Consider the following 13,515-nt stretch of genomic DNA (forward strand, 5'->3'; position numbering starts at 1 on the left):
AAGCAAATAGTAAATGAGGAAGATTTTACCAAAAAACACTTCGAGCTGAAAAGCATTCATAATTCAAGAATAGATTTTAGGAGCCGGTGAAAATGGGCATACTTTGCATTATGTGTTTAATGGCACAAATCCTCCATGGAGCACAATTTTCTTGGGTGAGAACTCTAGCCGCTAGGTCACTGCGGAAGAGACGACAAAAATTAACCTTTGAAATAGGGTTTTAGGCTATTTTACAGGCGAACTTTACAGAAGATGACTGAATAGATCCATGACTTCTTGTTTTTATACCTTGTTTAGTACCTTCTGAATAACGGATATACCTAAAAACAAACATCAGCTCGATTTACGATTTATTCATTTGGCGGGTTCGATTTATTCATTTTGCAGCTCCTGAAGTTTCAGTTCCTATTACATAATGGAAAAAAAAGACAGAAGTCATTTATGAGGAGCATGAAGATACCTTATTGGTTACATGAAGGAACAAAATAAAATCAGTGACATGCAATTAAACAAAATCGAAACATAATATCCGCCAGTCTCTATGCCCCCCTACGTGAAGGAAATTTGTTTTTCAAGTCCCCCCCCCTAACTACCTGCAAAAAATAGCTTCCCAAATGAAATACAGGCTTTATTGCCATTCAAAATGATTCCGAACCAAACTTATTTCATTTCTTTGAGTGATGACGATATTGACGAAACCGCAGAATTACCAAAACTTTTTTTTAACTCTTATTTATAACTATGACTTTCGTCACAATCCTAAGATACATTAGCAACACTTATTCAAAAACATAAATTTAATTTAGAAATACGGTAATTATTACTTTGCCTTAAAAATTTGGGAAGTCGAAACTATCAACTTGAAACATTTGCTGTTGTAATCTTTATTATTATCATTATTTTATTTTTTTGTTTTTTAATATCAGAATTTTAATCAGCATTACTAAAGTTTCAAAATTACCAAAGTTACCAAATAATTAAAAATAGCATTGCAAATGAGTTAAGCTGAAGGTGTTCCGCAATTTTTTTTTCAGCGCTACATATTAAGGATGACTCAATATTGATTGCATGAAGGCTATTTTAACTTGAAACCTTTCTAATGATAAGTCACTAAATCTAGTAATTGTCTACTATATTCCCACAAATTAAGTTTAAGGTCAGAAGGAAATTAGGTCCGAAGTTGAGCCCTATTTTGGCTAACCACAGTTCCATCCCGGGGATAAAATAAGCTAATTCCCCCTTTCATTAAACTGCACAAACTACACACTCCTCCTTAGATTAAGTTACACAAATTCTTGGCTTTAATCAAAATTAACATTCATGTTATTTTTTGAAAATATCTGAAAGGGGCCCATTCGATTGGAAATTCAAAGGGCTGATGCCTTTTCTAATAGTCGAAAGTGATTGGAGGGCAACCAGCCATCCATCCCTCATACCCATCATTTCCCCAAACACATCCGATCAAAATTTTGAGATCACCATTTTGTTCAGCGTAGTTGAAAGGTCCAGAAATTATGTCTTTGAGGATGATAAGCCTTCATCTAAGTCATTGTTCTTCAGCCCTTACGTTCTGTTTTCGTGCTGCAACGCGATTCACGTCCGTGATTTAATCCAGGGAGGACGTTACTATACAATTCTCCTAAAGATATTTATGCACCTACAGTCAATTTTTGAAAAATAATCTTCTAACGTTGAATTTTGGCTGTTTCGTCTCATTTCAGCTTATATGTGAAACTGGCTTGACCATGGCTGCCAAGTCAACTAATTTTGCGGGTAATCAAGGTTTACTATACTATGTACAGCTGCATTATGGGTATGGAGGCCAAAATCTGAAACTTGTGATTCATCAAAACCCGACCAGACGAAAAAGGGAATTTGGCACCAACAGAAAATAGGAATTAGTTATTAATTTATAAGAAAATTTAGTTCAGTGATTTCAACGCTTATTCGGGCTACCACCCTTTTTCCAGAAAAAGCTATATTCTCTGAAATGGATTTATGTACCCAAAAATTGGGTCCTTATGATCCCCTTATTTGATGTATTTACTTTTGTAGTACAACTTTCGTTTCTTATTCTTAATGTTTATGCTTAGCATATGTTTAGTTGTTTTTTTCTTAATTTGCTCCATTTCTTGTTTTATAGTGGTTTATTAATAAATTATTCTTAGAACTTAGTACAACTTGAATTTTCGTATGCTCAAAAATAGGCGAAAAGGGATTATGTTTTTGGGGCACCAAAGGTGAAAATAGTCTATTGGTTCGAGACTATAAGTACTGTATAAGCCTTACCGTTTGCTGTTATAATCATGGAGTATTAAGGGCTCTGTTTCATCGCCAAATCCAGACAGAGATGCCTCTCCAACTGAGCTCACCTGCAAAAAAAGCTGTTGACAAAAAGGCCAATATATAAGCATGTAAAACTGTAAAGTACCAAGGACAGTAAAATTAAATCTGTTGAAACTCACTAAGTGGAAACTTATACAATCATATATCTCTTAAAAAATCAGTAAAAATTGGCAATTAAATTTTAAATGAAAACAGCTCCATATGAAGTTATGACGTTTGGATAATTGTGCGCCAGATTTGTTATTTATATTTTTTCTTCTTTTTAATTTGCTATTATGCCTATTTATTACTGAAACCAATCGATATTTAGCAGGTAATAAATTAATTAATTTTGATAATAAATTAATTAGATAATAATAAAATCAATTTTGAATTGGGATTTCATTTTAACAGCTTCTTACATGTCATTTTTGGGATTGATACGTGTTTGACTACAAGAAACTGTATGATTTTTTATACACCGTTCCGCATCTTGCATGCCTTATAACCCCTATTCAAGCAATTCCATGTAAATCTTTATCTGCACAGTTATCTGCAACGATTTTTAGTTGTTTAGGGCGTCCAAGAGGGTATTAAATTGTGCTTTTCATCCAAAATATCCAAAATAAGTCCCAAATTAAAAATAAATTAACAAATTTCGGGAAAAGCATGAAATTCTACAAATTTTACGAAAATATGAGGAAATCTGGATACTGACAGCTTTTAATAACTGGCCTTTTTTATTCAAATGTATCCAGATCAACCCAATTGATACAAAAACAACTACACACTATGATCACAAACAGCATAATCACAAAAATTGATGATCACAAAAATGATCACAAAAATTGATACATATTAACCAAAACGAGAATACCTAAAAAATAAATTATCCAGATTTCAAAAACCCAGACGATGACAATCTCTAATATGTCCCATTCGGAATACATCCACATTAAAACTTACAAAATATTATAAAATTGAATATCCAGAAATCTGCTGTCATTTACCTTCAATTAGTTTACGTTTCCCGAAATTTTAACTTAAATATTGAATTTTAACTATAATGGATCAACAAGCACAAAGTAACAAAAATAGTGCTCAGTATTTTGTATCAGGAATAGCATTTATACCTAGTAAAAAAGAACAACAGCCCATAGCAAACAAAAATTTAAAAATACATTTTGAAATAAATTTTCAAATCGAAAAGTATCACCAATTGACAGTGCGGTAACAAACTACAAGTAGGAATGGTAAATGTAATCAGTATTTAGTATAAAATTAAAAAGTAATAAGAAAACACGAATTGCTGTGTGTACACGCATATAAAAGAGGTTATAAGAAAACTAACGGTTAAAACTGATAATAAAAAAATCGTATATTGACAATAAGTTCAAATATTATATACTCCAAGTTATTTTGAAAATACTCGAACGAACATTCGGATTAGATCAGCCTAGTTTTTAATTTTTTGCTTTTCTATGATTGTCAACGTTGGAAAAAACATTTTGATTATTTCTCATATCTGTTTTTCTATTCATTAATTTCATTTATCCCTTTTTTGGAAAAGACTGAATCAGCAGATGCTGCACCAATTAGCAGACGTAATAAGAATACCTCAAACCTGAAGTTTATAGAAGAAACTGTCAAATCATCCGTATCGAAAGTAATTTTTCCCGACACATTGTATTGCTATAATTAGCAATACAATGTATTGCTTCATGATATTTTTGTATTCCGTTGGCTAATACTCGGTCCGTTTTATTATTTCTGCCATTTTAATTCATGTTCCACCTGTATTTCATAGTAAAAATAAAGGAAAAAATAAATAAGACAAGAAACCTAGAATCTTACAATACTCATGTCTGAAGAACACACTTTTCCGAGCTCAAAATAGGGTAAGTAATAGATAAAGAAAAATAACAATAATAACCCACCAAAGAAATTTTACCGTGAAATAGATAAATAGAAAAATAGTGTAAATAGAAAAAAGGGCACTTACGTGTTATAGCGACCACACTTTGTTCTTGATCTGTAATGAAACCAGTCTTCTGTGCCCACTTGGAGATAATCAGCTTAGCCTGAGCGAGATAAACTACTATGCAGGTATATTTTAATTAAATATTTAATATGGCCTATAGAGGTGGTTAGGTTAGGTTTTTAACGTGCATTCTGGGCGGCCTGCTTTCCATAATTCTCTGTTGTATTTACGATACTTTTGTTACTAAAGTATTATATTTTCAAAATATTTTAGCATATTTAATTGGAATTAACCTAACTTCACTTCTTTGGCGTGGTCGCTATAACACGTAAGAGCCGAAAAAAGTATAACAGAAAAGAAAAGAGAAAAATATAGATTAATGTAGATACATAAAATAAATAATAATAAAAAGGGATAAACTGAAATAGAATAAAAACGGAAAAAATAATAGAAAAAGAAAATAGATAAATAGAAAAAACTAAATAGTCTTACCATGCTACTATCCGACGAACTCCTGGTTCCAAACTCAAGACTAGAATCTGTTCCGACAAGTAGCTTATAGAATGATGTTGACGCTGACGCCAGATAAAATCTATGCGCAGGAAGCCCTATACCACCAACAATGAATACAACATCAGTGAAAGATTGACGGGCATACATGTTTGAAACGTCTTCATAAAAGTGCGTCGGAGCAATGGCGATGTTGGGAAGCTTTGGTCTTGGTGGACAAAATGGAGCCTTGAAACAAAATTATAATCAAAAAAGAGAAAAATGTCACTTGTCATTTCATCAGCAGGCTGCAGGACGGTCATAGATACTGTGGGTCGCTGACGCAAGCTAACGTTGATGCCAGAAAAAAATTTATACAAAGCCCTATACCACCAACAATGGATATGACATTAGTGAAAGATTAGCGGTCATACATGACTGCAATGATTTTATAAGAGTGATTCGGAGCAATGGCAGTGTTGGGAAGCTTCGGTCTTGGTGAATAAGATGTAGCCTTAATACAAAATCACTATTAAAAAAACGTAGCACTAGGTATGTCGCCTGCTGGATGCATGAGGGTCGCAACACTGCGTGACGCTGTGCGATGCATTTCTGTAGAAGGTTGCTCATATGACCGAATTGGAGACTGGAGAAGTGAGACCATTTACAGTTTAATAGATCTGCCTCTCAGTTTCCCTCTATCATTTTGCTTGTATATTTTCGAGGGCAAAAATGGATTTTCGCGTGCATCAGTTGGGTGGATAGCACCTTATACACAACATCTCAAATTATTCTACAAAGACTGCTTTATCTTTCTATCAATTAATGTGTTCTAAACAACGCTAGAAATTAAAATAACGAACGAGCATATTCAAACTTTGATATTGGATTACGTCAATACAGGATTTTGGTTTACCCCGTAGTGGAAATTATAGCCCACGACATATATAAAACGTCATTGCCGATAAGGAAAAAAACACTTTTTTTTTACAAATAAAGATAAACATAACTGTACATTCACACAGAGAAAATTGCGGGGGCAGGAAATACTCAGGAATTTCATGATAAACAGTTTTAATTGTTATTATGTTCCCATAAGATGTTTACTAGTCATCGGATGATGATTCAGAACCGCGAGAATCGATGTTTTGAGATTGCTTGGGAAAACCACTAAAATAACTAAAGTCGGTAACTAAATTAATACAACCGCTCCTGTTTGAACATAATTCTGAACCTAAGTTAACGGTCCATCGAAGTCTCTCTAGTCAGTTCAAAATTAAACTTTGATTTTTGTTGGTTCTTTTACAAAGTATTGATTTATTCCGTAATTGAAATTACGTACCCTGCCACAGCATAGATAAGCCACAATTGACAATAAGAGAAAAAGGCTTCTTTTATATAAAGTTAACAAAAAAAAATGTGTCTTATAACAAATATCACTCTAGGTTCAAACAAAAATTGCAGCGACAGGCAATATTCGAGAATTGCATGAATGGGCAGTTTTAATTGTAGATATTTTCACACATGATTTTTAAGTTATCCAACTTTTTACTCTCAACACTTGACTATGCTATTGTTTAGAAGAAACCTGAGCAGCAATTCCAATAATTGATGCAGTCATGTTAAAAAATATTCGAGATAGGGCGCATTTACGCCATTTTGGTGCTTTTTTTTAGGCGATTGCGCATTGAATTTTTAGAATCAGCGCATTTTTGAGGGGGAAATCGTTCATTCGGGCAATGCTGACTAGAAAAAATGGAGCTTTCGGCGCATTTTCCCTTTTAGGGGGCGCAACTTTAGACCAAGCAACTGGCAACATTGATTCTCCGTCCAAGTGTCACTAACCATTCGTTATATAAGGTGACATAAAAATACATAAACACAATCCTCTACTCAGAAATACAACGCTGGACCAGTCCCGCTCAGAAACAGTAGAACTGCCACCAATCCTTGAACGACTAAAGAATAAAAGAATGAGCATAGATTTCGAATCTGAATTTAGGTATTAAAACGAAAAAATGAAACAAAACTTTCATGATCAGAACATTGCGTTTTAAAACTGTACAAATTAAACCGTTCTCAGGGCTGATATGCCCAGTTCCACTTAAAAAGCCTACACTAATACACTCAAACTTATATCTCGGCAGTGATAATTAAAAGAGCAATCAGTCCTGCCTATTGGGAACTTATATCTCAAAAGGTCTCAATGAGTATGCCTGGCCGTAAATAATAAGTGCTAAAGGGCAACATATGCCATTTTGGTCGAAAATGAGTTATGTATGTGCCGTACATAACTCAGCACGAGGGGTAAAATCAGCACGAGGAATCGAATGATGCAGTCAGAATTGTCCTATCGCGTACCGTTTTGAAGATAAAGAAATATGCAGAGCACATGTCCCCTTTTTATCCTGTTGTTTCGGACCTTAATATTATGTTATGGAGCTGTATCCACGGGGACCATGCATTTGTTTACATTTTTGTAGAGGAAAAAGGAGACATACGCCATAAAATGGAATAATTTTGAATTCATTCGCAATACTTCAATTTATTTTATACCACTGAAAAGAGAATAGAAAATTGGTCAGAATATCTTCCTGTCATCTCCATTGGCCTCATCCTTTAGAGCGACCACAGCCCACAAACTTTCTTCCGTTTTTTGGTTCCCCTGAAAAGTTACGAAAATGGCGTACGTCGCTCTTTTAATTATCACAGCCGATCGGTTGAAAAATAAAAATATACTGTTTTTGCGTCTACGTATGTGTATGTATTGGATAAACGACGCTTCTTGACTACTAACATCTTTGTGGCGGCCTGCAGGATTAGTGCTACAACCAAATTCCATCTCTGGGTCTCGTATTACCAACCTGAGATCAAACCCACAGCACCACCACAGGACATTCCCAAACTCGGAAAAAACTATTCGATTTTTAAACGTTGCTTAAAGAGCAAGTAAGCCAATTATGATATACTATTGTTAGAGCTTAACCTAACCAATTACGTCAAGAAACACTAATTATGCTTACGAAGCCTTTACCTCACTGCAACGCGCGGGAAGTCTGTGAATAGGCCAAAGAATCATGATTATCCCTGGGAATTCCCTTTCAATCTGGGAAATATTGCTGAAAGACTCGATAGATCGGAGTGACGTCAATTGAAGGAGAACCTTTTCAATTACTCTTCTGGGAAATAATTCCCAGTCGATAAATTTAGTTGAGCCTGAACTACTTGAGGGAAGAATTCAATCATGTTTGGGCCACCAAAAACTATTTATATCACCACACACTCAATTATTCAATTACTGGGTATTTCAACTATTGAACATTCAACTACTGGATGCTCATTTATTGGACGTTCGATTATTTGGACCAATTAATTCAATCATCTTTTGGCGAGTAAAAGCTATTTTATCCTCACCCCCCCCCCCCTCCACTATATCTTGAGAGCTGGTTCTCTTTAAAAATTGAATGTGTGCTTATTCAAAAAGAAACTTTCGTTATGACCAGGGCGTAATCAAAATCAAATTTTTTTAAAGTACTATCTTAGCCAAAATCATATAAAATTACATAATTATATATAAATATATACCCCTTTGTCCGAAATCAGGATAAATCCCCACTAACCCAAATTAAATTTAGAAAATTTTAGACACATTCTTTTTTTTAAGCATGATACAATTTTCATATTAGAAGAGAAGACTGGGTATAAACCTCTAAAAGTGATATTAGTACTTAGATCCTCCAGCGCAATCGATGGTTCATAGGGAGTTGACGAAGTCTATCCACTCTTCTCAAACCTATACCACAGCAGTAACGTCTCTTATTCTGGTACAAGGGATGTCTCATCCATCCTTGGATCTGGACCATAAGTTCGCCGTAAGGTGTTTATAGAACGGCCTCATCTTCTTGTGCCATCAGGTGCCCAATCACAAACTATATAAGGAAGGTGGCTTTGTTGCATACGAAGGACATGTCCCAAACATGTCCACCTCCTCTTCTTTACAACAGTAGTAATAACAGGCAGGTCCATTCTACCACGAATTTCAGAATTGCTGACTCTTTGTTGCCAGCTTATATTTAGTATTCTTCTCAGGTACATATCTCGAATGAGAGTCCTCTTTTCTAGCTGTAGGTTCATTTTCCAGCATGCACTAGTGTAAAGGAGTATGGAGAGTCCATTATTCTATTGAAGAGATGTAATTTCAATAGTACGCAATATTTGTTGCTCCTCCAAATGGGCTTTAGTCTATTGAAAGCTCCAGTAGACAAATCCTGCACTTTATCACGGTTATAATTTTACCATCACAATCAATCCAGCTACCCAGGTAATTGAACTGCATAGCCTGCTCTAAATTCTTAGTCTTGCAACGTAGAACAAGTGGTAAACTCATGATGGCAGTGCCCTTTGACTTGCCTATATTAATGGGCAGTCCTGAATTCTGTGATTGTATCAAGTAGCTACTGCAACCTCTGTCTACATTCTTCTAGCAAGACTACGTCATCGTCGAAGTCTAAATCACAAAGTTATTTACTGCTTACTTTTACGTGATATTCAGAGTTGTGCCTCAATACATAATCAATTATAATAATCACGAAAAAAAGGAGAAAGAACGCATCCCGAACTGACACCAGACATGATTTTAAAAAACCTAGTTGTGCCATTCTCTGTCTTAACTCAACACTTTGTTTTTTCATATAGAGCTATAATCATACCCACTAGTTTTCCTGACACTCCATGACACTTGAGGACTCAATACAAGAATTATCGATCAATTGCGTCAAATAACCTTTTCAAAATGAACATAGAGAAGATACAGCTTGTTACTTCATTCTCGTGATTCCTCAATAAGCATTTTTATATTCAATGCCAAATCGAAGCATAATCTACCAGTTCTGAAACCATGGTGCTTTTGATAAGGTTTACCGGTGCAATATAATCTAAGCGAATAGCTCGCATGGTATTGATAGTAGGTTGATACCTCTCCAATTATCAAAAACCAATATGTCTCCTTTTTTGGAGAGTTTAACCAAAATGCCCATGGTCCATTCACAGGGGAATGGACCCTTAAATTCCATATAAAGGCAAGCCGCACAGAAAGAAATGAAAGCCACACGATTGTTTAGTTTTTCAACTAAAATGTCCAAATATGGTAACCACCAACCACAAAAAAAAATCTGGAACCAAAAACAAGTTGCTGATTTTTTTTTGATTTTTTTTTTCACCTTAAATTGCATGTTTTGCAGCACTGAAACATTTCTTATTTATCTACGCTATTACTTTAAAAAATGTGGGCTTCCTTTCTAAAGCTGATTCCTGGTAAGTTTATTCACCTAGCTTTACTAGTTATTTTGTGGAATCAAAAATTTTTTTTTTTTGGAATGCAATTCGCAACTTGAGAGCACAATTATACTATTCCAAAAGAAATCAAAATTTTGGAGGTCTTCTCCGATATAGCATATTTTTTTCTGCTCTTTTGGATGGCCTATGTAGGGAACCCGTATCAGCCCCCAAAAACCAGTTTACCCTAACTGACACGTTAGAATTTTTCCTGATAAATAAATTATCCAACGAGCACGTTAGTTATCTAACGGCCTAAGAATCTAACGGCGAAATTATTTAACGGCCTAAGAAAAAATTAAGCTGATACACTTTTATACGGACGTTCAAAAAGGAGCGGTCTTCAAAATCTTCAATCTTGCTTTTCTCCGAGTGGGTTTTCGAACAGTAAGTAAGGTAAGGTAAATCTTACACAACAGTTATAACGAAATTTCTACTTTAGCTAACAGAAAGCAGAGCTCGATGTTTTAGCTTAGTACATTGAACGTAAAGGTAAAATTAACATTTCAAAGAAAAACATCTGAGCAGGATGATTTCGCTCTCAGGTCGGGAAGTGTTTATCCTCCTATAGGTTTCTATTTGACTCATTTATTAAATAATTAGTGATTAATGAGTATTTATCATCCAAATAGCTGTTGTTGTCAACTAAAACTTTAATTCTGTTATCTTAGAAGGAAAAAGAAATTTCCTAGTTACTGATCAATTTCGAAATTGGTTCGCATGAATCCAATCTAATGACCCGGCATTCAAAAGATCAAAATATACAATGGAAAGATTCTGTAGTCTCAAGCAAGGTTCCTATCATGTTTTTAACAATGGTTTTTAAACAAGGTAAATTGAAATATTCCCAGTTTGAATTCCTTAAGACCAATTTGTGGGATTTTAGCAATAAGCTCTGGAACAAGTGTGACCAGAAAAACTGATAAATGGCGTTGAATATTGAAGTACCCAGAACAGTGAAAACGAAATCTAGTTGTTTGAGGTGGTTAAGCGGAAACTGACACAACCATAAACATCTTTAAAAATTAGGAAAAAGAATGAATTCAACTCTTAACGAAAAATACCTCCAAACGCAGTTACGCAGTTTTTGGGAGTAGTGGGTGCCAATTTAAAAGAAACCTGGGCAAAAAAAAATCCACAAAAACATATGGCACGAAAGAGCTTAAGAAGATGCAGCTCTCCTTTGGAGGTGAAGTTGTCTTCGGGAATCAACAGATTAATAATATTTGAATCTTTACGGACGAAAAGGCTTGATAAATTTTAATAAATTAGCTTTGCTTATTTATTTTCACGGCTCAACTTGGCAACACTGACAAAAAATTTGCCAAGTGGCGGTTTTTTTTTATGTCCTTGGTACTTTAATAAAGGATAAAGTTTTGGAGGGTACAATTTCATAATGGAATTTCTTAGGGTTGTATTGTTATTATGCTTGGGATTCTATTATGTCTTGAGATTTTATTATGGTTATTATTACTAAAGAGGAACGTCTCTTACAGATGTTATATACATTTATTATAAAAGGGATTTGAAGAATTTATTATTGGTCAGGTGGGATAGTTCGGATTTAGGAGAAAGAAGAAAATTTTGGGGAAAATTCAGGTTGGCAGCCCGCCCCTACTTTTGCCCGATGTGTGAATGAGAGTCTCTTTCATTTGTATGCGAATGCGAAGAGCTGTCTGAGTTGCGGAATGAATATCTTGCAAAGAGTATCTGGGAGTGAGTGTTAGTTAATTGAGCGGATGCGTGAGATGAATGCGTGTGCTATTAAAGAGTTGTGCATGTTCATTCGTATAGAGGCTAAACATAGGGAATTATACTAGAGGGATAATTTGTAAAGGTGTGTAGGCGTTAAAATTTATCATGGTTGTTTTGTCGGAAAAAAAATCTTTACCTTGTTGTGATTTATATATATATATATATATATATATATATATATATATATATATATATATATATATATATATATATATATATATATATATATATATATATATATATATATATATATATATATATATATATATATATATATATATATATATATATATATATATATATATATATATATATATATATTAGCCTACTTAGTCGTGTTTTGCTTGTCGGTCTTTTTTTTCTATGCTGTGTTGCTATGGCCCACAGGCTTTTGCAGTAAAATCTTATCTATCCATAATATTTCAGTTTTACCCCTAAAGGGTAAAAAGAGTTATGCTCCACGATAACAGTAGTCGTAACTTTTTGTAGACATACTTGGGAAGCAATAAGAGTGTGTCGCTTAAAACAAAATTTTCAAGTTGAGTTTCTTTGAAAAAACAACAACAAAAATCAATTTTTGTCATTTCATTTCATTTTTGTCATGTCATTTTTGTCATTGTCATGTCATTTTTGCCATTTTTGTCATTTCATTCATGTCATCTCATTTTCATTTCAAATCAATTTTTTTCATTTAGTCACAAAATAATGTTTTTCGTCGTCTTTCCCTTTCGACCCGAGAGGAAAAAAAAAGAGAGAAAAAATTGGTGGACATTAAATAATAAAACCGTCTGTTCACGGATAGTTCTGCCAAAAGGTCCCTAATTCAAATATATCTACAAATTCAAACATAATTTTAAATTAAAACATACTTAAAAGTCAAGAAATATCTATTGAAATAGTGTAAACACTATTTATATGACCATTTGACGCTGATTAAAAATTTTCGATTCCCAGAAGAGATTTTCCGAAGTCCCAGACGGACTATAGATAACACAATCTGGGGACCTATGGTTTACTCAAGCAAAGTTTAGGGAAAGAAGCACAAACGGGACCAATTTTAATCATCCGAGCTATTTAATGATTGGACTATAGGTGAGAAATGGCAGTACTTAAGGGACCCTGTTTCTCTATCAACCTCTGAAAGTGATATCAAACAAAAGCATTCAATAGATGTACCAGTCACTCGTATCTTAGGAATTTCTCCTAAGCCTTAACTTCTCACAGTTCTAGAACATATTGTATACACATTAAATACAGTCGAATCTCGATAAGACGAACCTCGATAAGTCAAAATCCTCGATATCTCGAATTATTTTCAATTCCCTTGGAAAAACTTAAGTCGACGAAAAAAAACATGCATAACCCGAAATAATTATGCGGTTATATTTTACCTCTGTAAGTCGAAGTGATCCGAAAATTACTTCTGTAATCGGAAATTCAGTAGATAAGTCGAATTTAATTTTGAGAATATTTTAGTTTTAATAATAGTATTTTAATGTCAGTTTTTTTTTAATTCGTTTCTTCTTCATTTGTTTTGCTGAGGCCGGCCCTTGGATATGGGGTCAAAATATTCATTTAAAGTTGCATTCCACTGTCTTATATAAACAAAAACTTCCCTATTGTTCTACTTG

The 13,515-nt window shown here is 34.1% G+C and overlaps 1 protein-coding gene across 3 annotated transcripts in view; it reads right to left on the reverse strand.

The window, feature by feature from the left end:
• Positions 1-13,515, reverse strand: part of RhoBTB (Rho-related BTB domain containing) — a 182,699-nt gene that overhangs the window by 86,076 nt on the left and 83,108 nt on the right. For all 3 annotated transcript variants that reach the window (XM_089091189.1, XM_089091190.1, XM_089091191.1), the window contains exons 6-7: positions 4,799-5,044; positions 2,290-2,372 (exon numbers count right to left, since the gene is read on the reverse strand). In XM_089091189.1, coding sequence (XP_088947315.1) covers positions 2,290-2,372; positions 4,799-5,044 — 329 coding nt within the window. The remainder of the gene's footprint in view (positions 1-2,289; positions 2,373-4,798; positions 5,045-13,515) is intronic.

This window comes from Artemia sp. Qi Xiang Cuo, chromosome 6 (assembly GCF_049724085.1).
Source record: "Artemia sp. Qi Xiang Cuo chromosome 6, ASM4972408v1, whole genome shotgun sequence".
Taxonomy (NCBI): domain Eukaryota; kingdom Metazoa; phylum Arthropoda; class Branchiopoda; order Anostraca; family Artemiidae; genus Artemia; species Artemia sp. Qi Xiang Cuo.